The sequence below is a fragment of the Balaenoptera musculus genome, chromosome 13 (genome assembly GCF_009873245.2).
Source record: "Balaenoptera musculus isolate JJ_BM4_2016_0621 chromosome 13, mBalMus1.pri.v3, whole genome shotgun sequence".
NCBI lineage: Eukaryota > Metazoa > Chordata > Mammalia > Artiodactyla > Balaenopteridae > Balaenoptera > Balaenoptera musculus.
In genome coordinates this window covers 36,092,968-36,112,523 of record NC_045797.1, presented here as the reverse complement: position 1 = coordinate 36,112,523, position 19,556 = coordinate 36,092,968, and the positions used below count along the sequence as shown (strand labels likewise).

General features: G+C 37.6%; 2 protein-coding genes across 14 annotated transcripts in view; one reads left to right on the top strand and one right to left on the bottom strand.

Moving 5' to 3' along the window:
- UGP2 (UDP-glucose pyrophosphorylase 2) overlaps window positions 1-11,786 on the top strand; it is a 57,263-nt gene extending 45,477 nt beyond the window's left edge. For 6 of the 8 annotated variants that reach the window (XM_036872937.1, XM_036872936.1, XM_036872943.1 and 3 more), the window contains 7 exons: window positions 2,366-2,551; window positions 3,869-4,002; window positions 4,720-5,017; window positions 6,157-6,354; window positions 6,904-7,146; window positions 10,067-10,171; window positions 11,322-11,774. In XM_036872937.1, the coding sequence (XP_036728832.1) occupies window positions 2,366-2,551; window positions 3,869-4,002; window positions 4,720-5,017; window positions 6,157-6,354; window positions 6,904-7,146; window positions 10,067-10,171; window positions 11,322-11,429 (1,272 nt within the window). In that variant the 3' untranslated portion in view covers window positions 11,430-11,774. Of the gene's footprint in view, window positions 1-2,365; window positions 2,552-3,868; window positions 4,003-4,719; window positions 5,018-6,156; window positions 6,355-6,903; window positions 7,147-10,066; window positions 10,172-11,321 lie in introns of all 8 variants that reach the window. The other 2 variants (XM_036872939.1, XM_036872938.1) reach the window with 2 other exon arrangements.
- Window positions 11,787-12,380: 594 nt separating this feature from the next.
- Window positions 12,381-19,556, bottom strand: part of VPS54 (VPS54 subunit of GARP complex) — a 141,706-nt gene continuing 134,530 nt past the window's right edge. For all 6 annotated transcript variants that reach the window (XM_036872930.1, XM_036872929.1, XM_036872933.1 and 3 more), the window contains 2 exons: window positions 17,727-17,821; window positions 12,381-13,794 (listed from right to left, as the gene is read on the bottom strand). In XM_036872930.1, coding sequence (XP_036728825.1) covers window positions 13,689-13,794; window positions 17,727-17,821 — 201 coding nt within the window. In that variant the 3' untranslated portion in view covers window positions 12,381-13,688. The remainder of the gene's footprint in view (window positions 13,795-17,726; window positions 17,822-19,556) is intronic.

Here is a 19,556-nt window from a genome sequence, read left to right as displayed (position 1 = left end):
TAGGTGGTAAAACTACAGGGAGTCAAAATCAAGGTGGTTGTTACCACTAGGGGTGGAAGAGGAATATGATCAGGGACAGATGCATGCAGGCTTTTACGCTATGGCAGTATTCTTTTTAAATTTAGGTTATTCTTTCTACCATATATGTGTATTTTATAAACTTTTGTATGTGTGATATTTCACAATGAAAGTATTTTTAGGTGAAATTGGAAAACATAGGCCTGTCTCACCATATGTAGAAAAAATAATTTGCTTCTATGTATTCTATTTTTTTTAAAAGTGTATTCAAAGAAACATTAAATAGGTAAAAATATTTCCGTACTAAAACAGTTTTACCTAAAATGAATACATGAACTAGGGGTTTTCAGTTAAATTGATTTTCACACGCTTGTGAGGCTTCTGTAAATATCAGACTCTTTTCTGGGAAGTCAGAAGCAACTGCTAGGGACTTGCCTGGTGGTGCAGTGGTTAAGAATCCGCCTGCCAATGCAGGGCACACGGGTTCGAACCCTGGTCCAGGAGGATCCCACATGCAGCGGAGCAACTAAGCCCGTGCGCCACAACTACTGAGTCCATGAGCCACAGCTACTGAGCCCCGTGCACCGCAACTACTGAGCCCACGTGCTGCAACTACTGAAGCCTGTGTGCCTAGAGCCCATGCTCCACAACAAGAGAAGCCACCGCGATGAGAAGCCCGTGCACCGCAACGAAGAGTAGCCCCCACTCGCCGCAACTAGAGAAAGCCCACACGCAGCAACGAAGACCCAACCCAGCCAATATATAAATAAATAAAATTTAAAAAAAAAAGTAACTGCTAAATGGAAATGGAAATTCTTGGCTTTTAAAAGATAATCGGAGGGCTTCCCTGGTGGCGCAGTGGTTGAGAATCTGCCTGCCAATGCAGGGGACACGGGTTCGAGCCCTGGTCTGGGAAGATCCCGCATGCCGCGGAGCAACTAAGCCCGTGCACCACAACTACTGAGCCTGCGCGTCTGGAGCCTGTGCTCCGCAGCAAGAGAGGCCGCGACAGTGAGAGGCCCGCGCACCGCGATGAAGAGGGGCCCCCGCTTGCCGCAACTAGAGAAAGCCCTCGCACAGAAACGAAGACCCAACACAGCCAAAAATAAATATAAATAAATAAATTAAAAAAAAAAAGATAATTGGAAAATAATTGGCTTGGTCCCATTTGCTAATAACTCTTTTGAGTAGATATAATGTGCCTAAGAAATTCTCAGTAATAGATACTTGAAGTGTATGGCCAGGAATCCACATTTGACATGTATGTATTTTTGACCAAGTATACAGGGATTTTTGCCTTCATGGCCTAATCACTGAAATGTGAGCCCATCAACTCCTTTTCCAGTCATAGACTTTATTCATCATACACACACACATACACACACACCATCACACACACCTACATGTAGTAGGACATGAAAACAGCAAAGTGTATGATAGGGTTTTATTTTTTCAGTCCCCTCAAGTGTTATCTATCCTCCACCATCATGTAACCAAAGAGTACATTTGATGAGCTATTTCATTAAAGAAAAATAACAACAAATGTTCTTCTGTAAATGGATAGAAAATATACTGTGATCTTTTTAAAAGCTTTCGTTCTTGTTATAAGATGTTTAGACTTGCTTGTGCCCCTTGTTTAAACAGAAGAATTTGAGCTTCCACTGTGTCATTGTTCCTTCCCTGTGAGGGATAAATTGAAGATGAAGGTTCTGTGCTCATTTCGAACTTGTTTTACTGTTTACACAGCTCATTTTCTTTCAGGCAAACTTGCTTTTGTTAAAAAAAAAAAAAAAAAAGACTTTCAGATTGCAATAATCACACCCTTGTGAACCATAATAGAGCAGGTACTGTTAGCTTGTTTTGAGTATTTGGCACTGTCTCCAGGAATAGCATGAATATGTTACTAAGAACTGTGTGATCGTATATATACTTCTCCAGAACTGAAGTAGATTCATAGTGTACCAGAAATAGTCACAGATTTGATGAGTTTTGTGCACCCTATTTGCTATGTTGATGCAAAGTGAGAATTCTGAGTTTTTGAAGGTAGTCCAAGAGACTTGGGTGTTCTCACCAGCCAGACAGATATTTGTAGACTGTAACTTTTCCCCCTCTTGTACTCCATTGTACTGTAAATGAACCGCTGAACTACTTCTGTGTGCAAGGGAAGTTGCCAATGAGAACTTGATTTTGAACCAGAAGGGCCCTGGACATTAAAGGAAATGTAGTTGAAACTTTCCACAGAGAAAGCAGACCTCTTTAGGGAAGCATGGAAATAACCTTGGTATTGATTTGGTTTAACCTTTTATAAAGCTGTTTGAATTATTCTATAATTTTTTTTAAATTTCAGATTCAACCCTATGAGAAGATAAAGGCCAGGGGCTTACCTGATAACATATCTTCTGTGCTGAACAAGCTGGTGGTGGTGAAACTCAATGGTGGTTTGGGAACCAGCATGGGCTGCAAAGGCCCTAAGAGTCTGATTGGTGTGAGGAATGAGAATACCTTTCTGGATCTGACCGTTCAGCAAATCGAAGTGAGTAGTAGCTGTTAGCCTTTCTCATGAGCTAACAAAATCATTTTTAGTTTTTAGGGTATTGTAAATGTTACCTTATAAAATAACAGATGTGGATTTGAACTAGTCAAGGAGCTTGCTATCTTTAGTCTCTTTATTAGTGTATAAAAAAGGTTTGGTGTTCTAAGAGCAAAGCCTTAGGGTGATGTAAAAGCTTTTGATCTTTAAATAGCATTTGTGGTGCTGAAGTCTCTGGATCTCTTCGGATTCTCCTTTGATCTCCCCACCTCTCTCCCCCCTTTCTGTCTAGTGGTAGCCTTCATTACAGCTGGGATGATCTGGCTTTATTAACCCCTTTTGGGAGGCTGGGGAGAATTTCATGTATCTGGTTGGGCACCGTGGATGCTAAGGACTGTTGTTGGCTTCTCTCTTGATCATAGTCCATAAAGTCATTAATCATAGACCATAAGCTCTGCAGGGGCAGTGGCCCTATCTTTTCCATCTCTTTATCCCTAGTGTCTCATACGGTGCCATCAACCACAATAATAATAGCAGTAGCAGTGGCTAACATTTATCCAGCACTTACCATACACCAAGTGTTATTCTGAGCTCTTTACATGAATTGACTCATTTGTTCCTCTCCACAACTCTGTGAGATAAGCACTATTATCATTCCCATTTTACAGATGAGGAAACGAAGACACAGAGAGGTTGATTTACTTGCCCAAGGTTCCCTAGCTAGTTAGTAAGTGCAGAATCAAACTCTGAACACAGGACAGTCTGACTTCTAATATCCTATTTTCTTCTCACTCTGTTGCCTCTTAGCTCTTCCTAGAGATGGAACAGATTTCAGTTGGGGTAAAATTACAATTCTTAACATGAATCCTGAGAATAGGGAGACATGTCTTTGTAACATTTGTACTTTCATCTCCACAGTGCTTTGGACACAGAGTAAATGCTTAGTCTGTGTTTGCCCATCCAGCAAGGCCATAGGGCATTGTGGCTGGGCACACAGCTGCAGAGTCAGACTGCGGGGTTGAGGGGGGCGGTGTCCTTATTCTGCCACTGACCTGCCACCTCTCTGGGCCTCAGTTTAGCCATCCGTAAAATGCAGATAGTAGTTTCTGTCTCATAGGGTTGTGACTTAATGAGCAAGTACATGGTGAATTGATTAGCAAAATGTCTTATGCTAAATAGTTATTTTTATTGCAAATCTGTATATTTTACTACTTATAGATGATGTTTTGGACATCTTGTGATTAACCAGAGAGTTAATTTTACACTTTGAAGCAAAAGAAAAGTAAGTCTGGGTAGTCTGATTGTCGTTTTCTTCCCTAGCATTTGAACAAAACCTACAATACAGACGTTCCTCTTGTTCTAATGAACTCTTTTAACACGGATGAAGATACAAAAAAAATACTACAGAAGTATAATCACTGTCGTGTGAAAATCTACACTTTTAATCAAAGCAGGTACAAGGAGTAAAAAAATTAACTCTGGGGGGATGTTATTCCTGGGAAAGAAGGACTTCTTTGTTTTGTTTCAACAGAGCAGCCTCAAGATGTACAAGTGCCAAAGACTGTCTGCAAGTGTTTGATGCCCTTAAAGGCTGAACATTTGTTAATAGATATGTGATAGTTGCAATCACTCTGTGGTTATGTAACTTGGACTTCTTAAAAGAGAATCTGCCTGAGATTCTGGTTCTCACCAGTGGTAGGAAGCAGACATCCCTGAGCACTAACCTGCTGTTGATTTTCTGGGAAAGTACTAACCTGCTATTGATTTTCTGAATATATCTATTGGTAAGAATGAACACCATTTCCCAAATAGGTTTTCAGGGAAAAGAACAATCCCACCACCAAATAAGTTTGAGAAAATTTACTTAATATGTCTCTCCTCTCTTAAGAAGTCATAAAACATATTAATGTCTTAAAAGTATGGGGTGTCCTCCCATCTGCATGACCATGGAATACTTTTTTTTTTGCAGCTAATATTACTATCTAGGAAGCTGATTTTTTTGGTCAACACAGATAATGAGAGATTTTCTTAAATGGATTCACTTATGATTAAATTACTACTGATAGACTGAAAGGGAGGGAAGTTTTATTTAACTTTAAATGCATTATTTTACTTGAAGGTCTGGAATGCTCTAAAGAGTTGATACTGAAAAAGAACTTTTTCTTTTTAAGGTACCCGAGGATTAATAAAGAATCTTTACTACCTGTAGCAAAGAATGTATCGTTCTCAGGGGAAAATACAGAAGCCTGGTACCCTCCGGGTCATGGAGATATTTACGCCAGTTTCTACAACTCTGGTTTGCTCGATACCTTTATAGGAGAAGGCAAAGAGTATATTTTTGTGTCCAACATAGATAATCTGGGTGCCACAGTGGATCTTTATATTCTTAATCATCTAATGAACCCACCCAATGGAAAACCTTGTGAATTTGTCATGGAAGTCACAAATAAAACACGTGCAGATGTAAAGGTAAATACTGAGAGGAAGCAGTTTGGGGATTCACATCTTCACATTTCATAGTTCAAACTTTTTATTGGAAAGTTTCTGTGTTTAGAAACTTGATAACATCATTGTAAGCTAGAGTGGGATAGTACTCTGGAGTACCCTAAGTTCCATCTGATATAACTGTGTGTATATAAATCCAGGTTTAATAGTAGTAAAATCATCTTTATTTTTTGAATAATCTGTATGGGCAATTTTAACTGAAAACAATTCCACATATATTTACAGGATAATCTGAAACATATGTGAAAACACTTTCAGTAACTTTGTTCAAACCATTAATATTCTTCTAGTTTGGTGCTTAAACTTGTTTTTTATTTAATTATTCCTTTAATGAAAATTTACTATTTCTATTTCTACAGTATGTATTTCTCTCTGTATATTTTTTATCACTGTAATATCTGTTGTTGTTAAAAAAAAGCAGTTTGATACAAAGCAAAAATTTGTTTTTTTCACTTTGCATGTTTAGTGGTGATGACATTTGGCCTTTGATGGAATGGTACACAAGGTTTTCTCCTTACCCTCAGGGAGTAAGAAAAGTGGGCAGTGTGTGAATACTAATATGGTTGGTCCCAGGGCTGGGTTCTATGCCTCTTGCAAATGACCCCCTCACACATGAGTAGACGTCCCTTCCCTCTTCCCACACTGCCATGGCCTCTAGGCTAAGACCACTCAGAGGTCCCTTCTCCTCCACTTGTGCCTGTCTTGACTTTACTCCCCTTATCCTAGAGGTAGTCAGAGCAGGGTTGTGAGGTGGTAGGATTGGTTGTTTGGTAATGGACGGTGGTTTGAGAATAAGAGGAATGTCTGTTCTTGTAGGAGATCTTTGGAAAGTGAGGAAGACTCTGATGTACTCCCAGGGCTTTTATTATTGACAAGAGGGCGTGTATACAGTATAAGATGACAGACCACCTGAATTATTTTCTTTGGTTCTACTTTAATACATGTGTTGCTTTGTATCACAGATCGAATCACTGCCAATGCTTTTTATTTCTGGGGGATTTTGTCATGAGTGTCTTTTCTATATCGTTCGTAGACTGTAAACAATGTAGTATGGCTGTAATTGGGAGAGATGTGGAGGCACTCACTCTTCTCTGCCTTTCTAGGGTGGGACACTCACTCAGTATGAAGGCAAATTGAGACTGGTGGAAATTGCTCAAGTGCCAAAAGCACATGTTGATGAGTTCAAATCTGTATCAAAATTCAAAATATTTAATACAAACAACCTATGGATCTCTCTTGCAGCAGTTAAAAGACTGCAGGAGCAGAATGCTATTGACATGGAAATCATTGTAAATCCAAAGGTAAGCCAAAGTTGCAGGCCATCAGGCTCCCTGGTTCCGATCACAGCCTGCTACACACAGACCCACTGCCCACTCCCTCTGGCTCATCTATTCCATGGGTCACTGCTTTTCGCCTAGTTAGTTTCTTCAGTTCCTGGCCCTGTCTTTCAGAGTCGACACCCATCCCTTTAGTGTGCCAGGCGAGCCATGGTGCCCTTACTTGACCCTGGGCTGTGGTAGTGGCAAGAGCACTGGGCCCAAAAGTAAAGGGCCCACCTCAGTCCTGTTGCTCTGGTACTGATAGGCCTTTTGGTCACAGGCATCTGTGTGGGTTTTCTGAACCTTCGGTTCTTTCTCATAAAATGGAAATGTTACTGAGAAGAGTTATGAAGCTGAAAAAGATCACATATATATAAGCACCTGGCATACGGTAGGTGCTTGAGAAATGTCAGTTCTCAAAATTCTGTTTCCTTCAATGGATCTCTGAAACCACTCCCCAAGTATTAACTAGCCCATGTGGAACTAAGTTGCTGAAACCTCTGTTTCTCTCTCCTGCTCCCTTTCTTACAGACTTTGGATGGAGGCCTGAATGTCATTCAGTTGGAAACTGCAGTAGGGGCTGCCATTAAAAGTTTTGAGAACTCTCTAGGTATTAATGTTCCTAGGAGCCGTTTTCTGCCTGTCAAAACTACATCAGATCTCTTGCTTGTGATGTCAAACCTCTATAGCCTTAATGCAGGATCTCTGACAATGAGTGAAAAGCGGGAATTTCCTACAGTGCCCTTAGTTAAATTAGGCAGTTCTTTTACAAAGGTACGTAATTATAAAGATGATATACATGTAAATTTGTATTTCTTAAATGTGTAATTATAAAGATATGATACATATGTGAATTGGAGTCTAATTACAGTGTTTGCTGCTGATCTATTATATTCCTCCATCTCTATTGTCTTTCAAAGGGAATCAATCATAGAAGGTGAAAATGTAACTCATTTTTAAACCGGCTGCTATTGAGTAGAAAAGAATGTTTACATTTTAAGACATTTTATCTTATGTCTTGTCTAAGACCATTACTGCTTTCATCAGTGAGAGAATGTTAATTCTAGTTTAACAAAATGTACTGAGCCTCTACCATGTGTAAGGCAGTGTTCTAGGTGCCAGGTATTTAGCAGTAAATGAAACAGACTAAAATGTTTGCCTTCCTGGATATTCTAGTGGGGAAGGATGATAATAAGCAAGTCAAATGTATAGTATGCCAAGTGATGGAAAATGCTAAATAAAGCAGGAGTAGGGAATGTGTGGGTGTGGCAGTGGTGGTGTCATTTTACATTGGGTGGCCATAGGGCCTCACTGAGAAATTGAGTACACCATGCAGGTATCTGGGGCAAAAAGCATTCTAGGCAGGAGGAATAGCAAGTATAGTAAAACCGATCCTAACATGGTAAGTGGAATCCAAAAAACTTAATCACATAAAATGCTGTGAGGTTAATGAAGTGACAGGGTGAGCTTTTGTGGCTGGCGTGTAGAGTCCTGCTATGCTATCCAAGTCTATTCTAGTCCTGGTTGTGGTTTAGTGTCACCTGGTGTGGATGTGTGTACTGCCCTTATATATTCGGGGCTATGATTCTGGGTCCTATGGCTGGGCTAGAATTTCCAAGATAGCATCAGGCATTTTAGAAGTCTCTCTGGTCTTTCGTGCCTCCCTCATCTGCCTGGTTGGGCTGGGAAAATCCTGGTGCTACAAGGACCCACCATCTGCCCACATCCTGAGGTTAAGATTGCATTTTCCACCTAACCTCATCTTCCCTTCCCACTCTTTCTAGCCTCTTCCATACCCTGCAGGAGATAAGAACTTTAGCTGCCTCAGTTTGAGAACAGGGGCTGAGTGGGCAATGGCTACTTGCTCTGAGGAAGAACATGTCTTACGGACACTAGAGCACAGTGAGCAATGAGGGATGGGGGTGGGAGATAGTTGGTCAGAGAGATAACAGGCCAGATTGTGTAGAACCTTGTAATTGAATATTGGGAGCGTGGCTTTTTTTTTTTTTTCTTCTGGGGGATGAGAAGCCATTGGAGAGTGTGAGCTGAGGGGTCAAGTTGACCAATCTGGTGGGCAAGGGTAGAATCAGGGAAACCAGGGAATAGGCTGTTGCTGGAATCCTGGCTTGGACCAGGGGTGGTTGCAGGGCAAATAGTGAAAAATGTTGACATTATATTTTGAAAGTTGTACCTACAACTTGCTGTTGGACTAGGTAGGAGGGTGAGAGAGAGAGAACGGTAAGGATGGCTCTAAGGATTTTTGGCCTGTGCAACTGGAAACATGGAATTGCCATTTACTGAGACACAGGAAGGCTTGGGTAGAGTAGGTTTAGGGGGAGCAGAATGGGGAGTTAAATTTTGGAGATACTGTACTTGGACCTTCAAATGGAGAAGCTGAATGTATGAGTGTGGAGGAGACATCTAGAAAAGAGGTAAATTTGAGGGTTGTCACTTTATAGCTGGTAATTAAAGCCATGAGATAAGGATCACCTAGGGAGTGAAAGGGGGCGGGGAGTCCAAGAACTGAGCCTTACGGAACTGTAAGGCTTAGAGGATGGGGACGAGGTGGAGGAAGCAGCAAAGATGACTGAGGTGTTGCAGATGAAGAACTGGGCAGAAAACCATGAATGTGTGTGGCCTGAAAGCCAAATGAAGAAAATGTTTCAAGAAAAGAGGGACTAATCATTTGTAGTCAAGTGCTGCTGCCGATTCAAGTAAGATGAATGAGAACTTACCGTTAGATATAACAGTTGAGAGGTTTTGGAGCCTGACTGGAATGGATTTAAGAGAATAGAAGAGAAATTGGAGATACGAGTATAGAAAACTTATTCAAGAGTTTTGCTTTAAAGGAAAACAAAAATGGACCTATAGGTAGAAAGGGATATAAGGTTTTAGAGGTTTTTTTTTTTAAGTTGGGAGAATTTATAGCATGTCTTATACATTGATGGGGGTTGATACACTCAAGAGGGAAGGAACATTGAAGAGGGAGAAGGAATTGCTGGACAGTATCCTCGGGCAGTAGCCATAAGAAGAGTTAGCCTTAAGTTGGAATAGAAAGAGTAATGGGCTAGATAGAGGGCAGGTGGGTGGTGGTGGTAGAAGCCAGTGGAAGTTTTCCTGTTGCTTCTGTTTTTCTCAGCAAAATAGGAAACAAGGCCATATAGGACTATTTCTAGTGCCAGTAAATCTAAGGAAATAAGAGGCAAAGATAGTGATCATTTATAATGATAATTTGTGCTGTTGCTCTTCCTGAACTATATTCCTTCTTCTCAATCCTACCCTTCGCATAAAACCCAGCTCCAGTCTAGCTTGCTTTGAACCATGATGATCTCTCTCTTTTTTCCAACTAACTCCAGATTATGTGAACCACTCGTCTGGCTCTTAGCATGTTGGTTGTTTATCTTTTTACTTATTACTGTTTTTTTAAATGTCTGATCTACTCAGCTGTAGTGTAAATTGCTTGATTGTAGGGGCAATGTTCATCATATCTCCTGGTCTCTCCTGCACAGGATATATAAATTCTCACTGCACACACAGTGAGTGCTTAATAAACAGGGTTCCTCCCATAGAAGGCCTGAGCTTGGCCATAAATAGAATGTTTTTACAGTTCAAGCAAACTGTCTTGTTAATTTAATCCCTGTTTTTCTGTTAACCCATTTTTGAAACAATTTTTATGTTTACATTTTTCCTTCAGGTTCAGGATTATCTAAGGAGATTTGAAAGTATACCAGATATGCTTGAATTGGATCACCTCACAGTTTCAGGAGATGTAACATTTGGCAAGAATGTTTCATTAAAGGTGTGTCATTATGATGAAAATTACAGTTCTTAAAGCTTTACAAGACAGGTTTCATTTTCTAGTCCTAAATTTACCTTTATTTTAAGGAATACCTCTTAGTTTGTACCAGATTGTTTATAAGATATGCATTTTAAAAATGAAATAGCTTATTACAATATTTAGTATTAATACTGTTTTCCATAAATATACAACATGGTTAAAATATAATTGTTGTGTGTAGGCATTTTGTGGAATATAGCATTCAAGTGGAAAGCAAACACTATTAAATAATTGAATTGGTACTATTTTATTGAAATATGACAATATTAAAATAGAATCACTGATAAATTAGCATTAGTTAACTAAAGATGACTATTTGAATCTGAATGAAAGTCGAAAAAATGACAGCTTTATTTATACTGTTTATACTGATTATAATCTATTCTTGTTAAAGTAATCTGTTGTTATCAGTATGAAGATGTTCATTCACATTACTGTAGTGCTTGGGTACTTTGATGAGTATCATTCCAGCCTAGCATAAGAAATAGGAAAGACTATGGGTATGAGTATTAAAGCTCAGAACCAAAGATTCAACAGTTTTTTCCTAATCAAATATTTTTTAAAAATTCCATACGTACCTAGATTTCATGTGTTCTTCCTATTAAAGCTACTTACAGATCTTGGAAAAAAACAAAACAAAACAATATATATATAATTATTGCTGATACTGCTTCATCTAAACAATTTTACTTAAGACATGAAATATAAATCATTAAACTGTTCTTAAAAAAAAAAACAAAAACAAACCCACACCTGTATGTAAATATAAACCAAGCACCTTTCAGTTTACGAAGGTAGATAATGCTGGTGGCCTTCCAAGTAGTTCTTGGAAAGGGCCCACTATTCTGTGGCGCTGGCCTGCTTCCCACTGCTAGATTCCTTGCCTCCTTATCAGAGATGGTACCACAGCTACCGCCAGTATTGTGACAGGACACATTACAGTTTTCCTTAATTTAGTGTTATTTGTTTTTCATGTGTAATATTGTTTATAAATGCACTTACTCTATTGTAAGTGAAGTTCTACATAAACTTGATAATTGTAAGAAAATCAGTTGCATTTTCAGCTGCACTTGCAAGTATACTCTTGTTTTTTGTTTTTCCTGTCACTTAGGGAACGGTTATCATCATCGCAAATCATGGTGACCGAATTGACATCCCACCTGGAGCAGTATTAGAGAACAAGATTGTATCTGGGAACCTTTGTATCTTGGACCACTGAATGAAAAATACTGTGCACACTTTATACTAATTATGGGTTAAACAGTTTCTTACAATGAAATGTTCTCTAGGATTATAAAATAGGCAGGTACTTTACTATGTTACTGTACCCTGCAGTGTTAATTTTTAAGTTGAGTTTTCTGCAGTATGCTTTTAGTCTGTGAAAAGCACAGGTGGAAGCAATACTTTTCTTTTTGAAGAAGATCCTGAAAGTTAAATTCATCTTAAAGTGCAATATTGTTTAATCTTAAAACTGGGGTAGCTCTGCTGGAAAATCTTTTAACAGAGGCCTCAATGATGGTCACTTTGAACTGCTTGTGGTTTTAAAAATAAAGCTGTGAAGCAATCCATGTGTACACTTATACTTTTCAATGCTAACTTTATGAAATAATGGTGAAGAAAAATGGTTTACTCTTGCTAAACAGTTACTCTGTCAGTTGGAAGACTTGCTCTTGGAACATTGAAGTACTCACTAGCCAGTTACCTAACAAATCCAGTTTTTGCATGTCTAAGAATCTTAACCACATCATTATTTCCACAGGAATTAAACTTGAAGGTATTTAATATCTTTCCATCCAGTTCTAAAGCTGGGATGCCTGCCGTGCTCTCCATAGACTCTCCATTTATTGAAACAAAGTGGTGTTTCTTTTCCCAGCTGAAGGGGGTGGGGTGGGTAGAGGTAGGGCATTTCTTTCACATCCTTGTTCTCTAGTATAGCGGGGTGGGGTATAACTTTATAAAAAGTTCCCTTTCTTTGAAGCTTCATTTGTTGAAGCTTGCTTGTTGTTACTGAAAAATGTTCTTGAATAACCCAAATCAGGTCTGCTGGTAGTTTGAATTTCAGCTTTTCTCTAAGAATCATTTTCCAATTCTTCCATACTTGTTTTTGAGTAAGCTGCCTGTTTAATAAGTTTACTGTATACTATAAAAAAAAAAAAGTTGTCTTTTAAAGTCTGGTAATTCTTTACAGCTTTATTTTAGACGACAGACAGTTTAAGAACCAATGACATACCTCTGTAATAACGATAAAGGAAAGAATTCCTCTTAGGAAACCAAAGAGCACAAAATAAGACTATTTCATTGTACATAATCACCACAAGGTTAGGCACTCTGACAGGGTTAGGCAAGAGTCCTGGTGTGAAGTGAGGCACAGGCACTTTCATTTATAGAGTGCTGCTGATTCTAATTTTGAAGGTAGGTGTTATAAAAGTCTTTAAATAACTTACTCATCACCTTATATTTCTGGCCCCAACACAGCAGCCTATATTTTAACAGTTCTATTTCTCCCTGGTCTTTGTTCATATATACATTGAAAGTTACTTACAAATAAGAACCCAAGGCAGGGGACATACTTCAATGTTATGAGGAGTTCTCACTTTAACATTTAGATAAGTAGGCAGAATATATGAAAATGTATTCTTACCTCTGCTAGAAATAAAAAGGAAAAAAAACCACCCCAACCCTTCATAGATACTTTTATAAAAATACAGCTGTTAAACTGCAGGCTTTCATACACCACATCTGAAAACTATTTAAATTAGTAGTTGCATAAATGAACACCAAAATCTTACTCTTTAATTATTACTTACGATCAGTCTTTCAAGTATTTAGACTATTCTGGAAGGCTTTACGCAGTTGACATACAGTGGTGATGACAGATTAAATATGTGACACACAAAGCCTGAAACTTGACATTGGTCACTGAAACAAAAACTGAATTCCTAAATCCAAGCAATCAAAAGATGTTTATTTTTATAGAAAGATCTGTAAAAAAATAATTTTTCAAACAGCTTTACTTTCATAGAGAAAACTTTCTACAGAGGTTGAGTAAGATTTTAATATTTTAAATTGTACCATCATTAAATAAGGTGGGACACCATATGAATTTCATTGCACTGGAAGAAATGCAAAGCATTTTTTAATATAAAGTATACAGAGCATTCTAGTCAACTACAGCTGTGTTACAGCTATGTGTTCTTTTGGATTTGGTCCAAAGAAACCTGAGTCTGTTTCCAGAGAGAATGAAAAATATTATAGACACCTGATCAGTTACTCCTCACCGAAGGAAGCACACAAATGGCATTCCTTGTAGATCCCACTGAATCCCAGTTTCCCAACACTGATACTTTCCTTTTCCCCTTCCCCAACCCCAGTTCACTTTGGGTTCCAGGTTCAGTTCTTGAATCACAGGCATCCATATTTTCGTCACAAACATACACATCCCATGGTAAGATGAACTACCCAGTTTTCCAGTATGTCATCACCTTTTCTGTTCCCAGATCTCGGCCATATTTAGGTCCAAATCTTTAAGGCCTTTTAAGGCTTGAAGATTTCCAGTGTAAAAAGCTACATCTGCTGTGACCAACCTAAACATTGGAAAGAAAATTATTTTTCATCTCATGTTTTCAAATAATAAAGTAGCAATGCTCACAGAGTAATCTGAGTCCTATCCTAGCTGCTAGACTATGACTTAAAATTTGGACCAAATGTCAATGTATTTCTCTGAGCATGATTCCTACTATCATATAGTTAGATCATTTAATGTTCTCTCTCTTTCAACAGTGTTTTGAAAAGGAATAAACCAATGCAGGTTGGACTCAGTTTCATAATTAATTCTGCCCAATAAAATAAATTTATCTTAAAACAGTATGAAATAGAGAAAAATAACAAGTTAAACTTTTTTTTTTTGATCAGTTGTCACTAGAATAGAGTATACATGTATATGACTAGTGAACTCAAGGAAAAGAAAGTTTCCTGAATGCCATCCTAAGAAGTTAAATGAAGGCTGAGGCTGGGACTCATGTGTTAAGTACTACTGGATACAAAACTTGCTATTGACAATCAATGTAACAATACTTGACAAAAAGTAAGAATTATACTTTTAAGTATTTAGCTGTCACATTAATGCCTATCCTTGAAAAGACACTCCTGGAAAGAATGCTCAGATAAACAAGTATCAAAGCTCCACACAGAAAAAATAGGGACTGGTCTGATTAGACGTGTACGTTGACAGATGTGGCCCATGGAGAAACAAATAGGAGATCTTGATTTAGTAGTTTGTAAAAGAAGAGGAAATGCAGCTTTGATACTTTAAAGAGCATGTAAGTTCTGGATTGCTGGACTACAAGGGGGCAAAGGTATTTTAAGCACCCTTAATATATGTATGAGTCTAATTTATAAATACACTCGTACTTATGTACTTAATGTTTCACTTTTGTCACATGGCAGAATTCAGTAAGGACCATATTTTTGTTTGAAACTCATCTGGGTCAAGGTGCTTTAAAATCCATAAAAAGAGTCTAAGTTAGTACACTGAAACTGACAGCAATGGCTCAAAAAAGAACAAAGTCTTAAGGCAAGGTTCCCACATGAAAAATTAAATGAAATTAACAGAAATCTCTATTTTAAAATATCAAGTTATGTTTAATAAACAACTATTTACAGTCTATACAAGATAGTACCTAGAAAATATATGTTTCACATCAAAGTTGAAAATATTTGATAAAAGAACGTAAAAGAAAAGCAGATATTTGCAATATATATAACCAATGAAGGATCAGTTTGAGGGCATATGCAAAAATCTAAAATCAGCAAGAAAAAGATAATACCCAAGATAAAAAATGGGTGAAGAATATGAAGAGGAAAAGTCACAGATGAGAACACCTGAATGACAAATAGGTGAAAAGATGACAAACATTAGGAAATGCAAATCAAAACAAAATACCACTGTATCCCATTAGACTGGCAACAATTAAAAAAATCTAACAGCAAATGTTGGCAAGATGTGGAATAAAGGTGGGAATATAAACTTGGTATAGCCACTTTGGAGAACATTCTGGCAAAACCTAGTAGAGTGAAAATGTACATGTGATCTACTTCTATGTACATACCCTAAAGAAATGATCACACCATTACACATGCATAAGGAAAGATCTTCACTGTGGCATGATTGTAATGACCTAAAATCGATCACCAGGTGAAATGGAAACATTAAATATGGTTGATTCATGTGGGAGAATACAATAAAGCAATCAAAAATGGACAATTTATATATATCAACATAAACAATGTCGAGTAGAAAAAAGCAAGCAGCATATGTACAATATACCATGTAAGTAAAGTAAATTCATAAAACAGCTCCACATTTTTTTTTTAGATAAAGAGACAATAAATGAGAAGGACTTAAAGGATATAGACCAGATTTACTAGAAACATTGCCTAAGGGTTGGGGGAAAGAGAAAAGGACTGGAGATGGGGTCAAGGGGTACTTAAGCTCCATTTGGAATGCCATTTTTTAAAAAAATGATGAACATTTTTTTTTCAAGTGAAAATGACACGTTAATAATGATCAATTCTAAGTAACAGGAATACAAATATTATTCTCCATATGTCTCTGTATTTTTAAAATGTCTTAAAATAGAGAAAAAAGAAAATCACATTAAAAAGAAAAAGTGCAGGACTGGGGAGAAGAAGGAATAGGGAGCAACTGCTTAATGGGTCTGGGATTTCCTCTTGGGGTAGTAAAATGTTTGGAACTAGACAGAGCTGGCAGTTGCACCCAGGTGGCGGCTGCGAAGGCACTAAGGACCACTGAATGGTTAACTATAAAATGGTTAATTTTATGTTATGTGAATTTCACCTCGAAAAAAAAAGGTAAAACTTTAGAGCCATTTCAGGAACAAAAATTCCTTTTAAGCAGGTAGTTTATTATGTCTTTGGCTAGACTCTAAATTTTCAGGGAAAATATCTTTCAAGTGATCACTCAAAGACATAGTTTGACTTACCCAGTATTAGTGTCTTTAAAAGTATGTGGCAACGAAGATCTCTAAGGTGGTACCAACCCCCAAATAGCTTTATTAACAAAGAAAATAATAGGTGATGAATTAACTTGGATGCTTCAGAACTACTGGTCTGAGGAAAACCAACCGGCGAGATTTGGTTATGTGAATAAAAGTAGAAAAGTGTGAGTGGAATGGGCCTTTAATTAGCTTTGTATGAATAGTTTCTGAGAGATATTTGATATTTGCTATACTGTCTTTGAACTTTTCTGTGGCTTTGAAATTTTTGAAAGTAAATAATTCTTTAAAAAAAAAAAGGAGAACCAGGTAATAATCAAAAGAGAGAATCAGATTTTTGCGTAAAACTCTTAAATTCAGCCTGGCTGACAAATTCAGCAGTTTGAAGCTTCCAAATAGTTTTGTGCAAAATCAATTCACTGTACTCTCCAACAACACAGGTTTGAACTGCGTGGGTCCACTTATACGCAGATTTTTTAAAACAGTAAATACTAGAGCATTACATGATCTGCAGCTGGTTGAATCTGTGGATGTGGAATTGTTGATACAGAGGAGCCCTGTATATGGAGGGCCAGCTCCCTAAGTTATACTCAGATTGTCAACTGCTGGAGGATCGGCACCTCCAACCCCCACCCCATCCCCCTCTTGCTCAAGGGTCAGCTGTACTTCTTTTCTTTTTAAGGGTAGGGCCAACTTCTGACTCCAAAAGATGTTTTTTACATTTGTTCCTATAAGAAGTTTGAAACTTAAGCCTGAAACTCCTTTAAAAGGGAACAAAATATTCTATTCTTAATCCATGGAACAGGTAACACACTACAGAAACCATATAAAGGTGTACCTACATGATCAGTGCTTTGCACTTTGTATAATCTTTAAACCCATATCTTTATCTACATTGCTCTTAACAAAAATTCTGTGACAGAACTTTTTATCATCCCTATTTTTAAATCTAAAAATATTAAGACGCAGGGTAAGTGATTGGCCCAGTTATAGAGCTAGTAAGTGGCAGAACTTAACCCAAGTTTTCTGATTCTAAATCTATTTCGCCAATAATACATACAATTTGTTCAATGGCTTACAATAAAATATGTATACACTTATTTTTTGTAACCCTGTGAAGGAATTAAGGCAGATTTTATGGTTCTCATTTTATAAATAAGGCACAGAAGTTAAGTGACTTTCTCACGGTCATACAAAGTAGGACTTTGAGCTCTGTCTGGATAGGTGAAGACTACTGGGTGACTTAAGGAGGTGCTACTAATGTACACTGCCTCAAAATGGACATATAAGGTTAGTTAGCTAATTCACCATCTATAAAACACTTTATCACAGATAGATATAGATATACATCACCTCCACAGAGGGAAAAAAAGGCAAAAGTTTGCTGATTTTACAGTCTGGGGCCCTGGCAAGATTATAGTGGAAAAGGACAGCATAATGAATAAAAACCAATCAAACAGTTCAATATGGGAGTATGGGGTAAAAACATGTTGAAAACATACCCATTTTGAGGTCCTCCATCATTTATCACATTTAAGTGAGATAATTGCTTTTTCAAGTGGAGTTTGTAACTTGCATTAATTCTTAAAAATAACATCTGGAAAAGAAATAAAACTCAGTTTCTTAAAGCTCTATTGACATAGAAGACGTAAGTAAGTAATCACTATTATTTGCAGAAAAACTTAAAAAACCTTTTGCTTTGGCATATACTTTTAAAATGCTCCTCTGAAAGTATTTAATTGCTATTTCAGTATAGTTTTTCTCCTTAGTTGGATAAAAGCTCTTTTTGCTCTTTTCAGTAGTACTTCTTTTAGTGATATGGCTTATCACTGCCTTTTGCCCCTTAGTAGAAATCCTCTGGCATGTGTAAATGGGATCAACCATACAGGTAAAAAGAATAAAAAGAGATGGAGAATTCTGCAATGTATCAATATTAACTAGGAACTTGATAGAGAAAAAAGTCACAATGGTAAAGGCAAGGCTACCGTTATCCTTCCCAATTACTTGGAAGTATTTTATTGCTTCATATGCAGATTTTTAATGCAATACTTCTTTGGGAAATGCCTGACCTGAAATTATATACAATTAATCTATGGAAACAATTTTGTGAAATATATTTCCCATGGGAAAAAATATATAAAGTCATCTATGGAAAAGTTTTATGGAATTACTGGTACTCAAGTGACAATAATGACATAAAATCTATAATTTGCGCCCAGCTTGACAAGAGTTCCCTTTAAATGATGATGCAGATAAAAATACATGAAATACCTACATACCCAGCTTCTGGACCTGCCTAAGCCTTGTTCTAGAATTAGAACTCAAATGGCAAGTCCAGAAGGTCAGAATGTCAGAGGTGGGGGATCTTACATGTGGAATGAAAAGGATGGCTTGGCTAGGAAGACCGAGAAAGGAAGAAGAGACCCTAGTGGGTGCTCCATATCTCAAGGCTCCTCCTCAGTCCTCAGAGAGCCCCAAAGGCGCTGGATGATATTTAATCATAAAGATGGTATGATTAATGAAAACCTAGGGAAGCATGAAAAAATGGTAATAGCTAGTATAGGATGGAAGTCTGAGGTGGCATGGGAAAGGAGACCAGCAGGTGCAAGAGCAGGGAAGAGACACTGAAAAAGCTACTCTCTGCTCCCAAATACCATTTCCAAGCACTCAACCAATTAGAGACAAACTGAAATATTGATAAGAAACTTGTCTAAATAGCAGAAATCCCAGTGAAAGCTAAGATCATTAGTCATGTAACAACTAGGCTTGTACTAATTAGAACATTATATCATTCTACAATTAGACTTGAATGAGATCACCTGGTATAAAGGGAACAAACTAAGGTGGGTAAAGAAGACTGGAAAAAAAGAAGTACTGGAACCTTTAAAGTACTAGGCGAGGGAATTGAGGGAAGTCACGGGTAGGAATGTCACCGAAAAGTGAAGAGAACTCTGATAATAGTGTAGGGAAGACAGTAGAGACAGAGGGTGGATACTTCAAAAGTAAGAGGTGCCAAAGACTACCCATTTTGCTATTTTTCCTGATCTGTGCCTACTACACATCATTTATGCTGATCTAACAAATATTAATGTTAAGGCATACTGATTGAGTTACTTTATATGTCATCTCATTATTAAGTCTATCACTAATTCCTCCCCTATCCAATTTGGATTATAATCACAGTGAGTAACATATTCTACTATTCATTGATAAATGCTAATCCTGATTTTCAAACTAATAATGTAATAAATGATGCCAGTAGAATCTGGGACCTCTGATGACCCAATGGACAAATGAAAATCTGCTTTTTAGAATGGCTGACTACACTACAC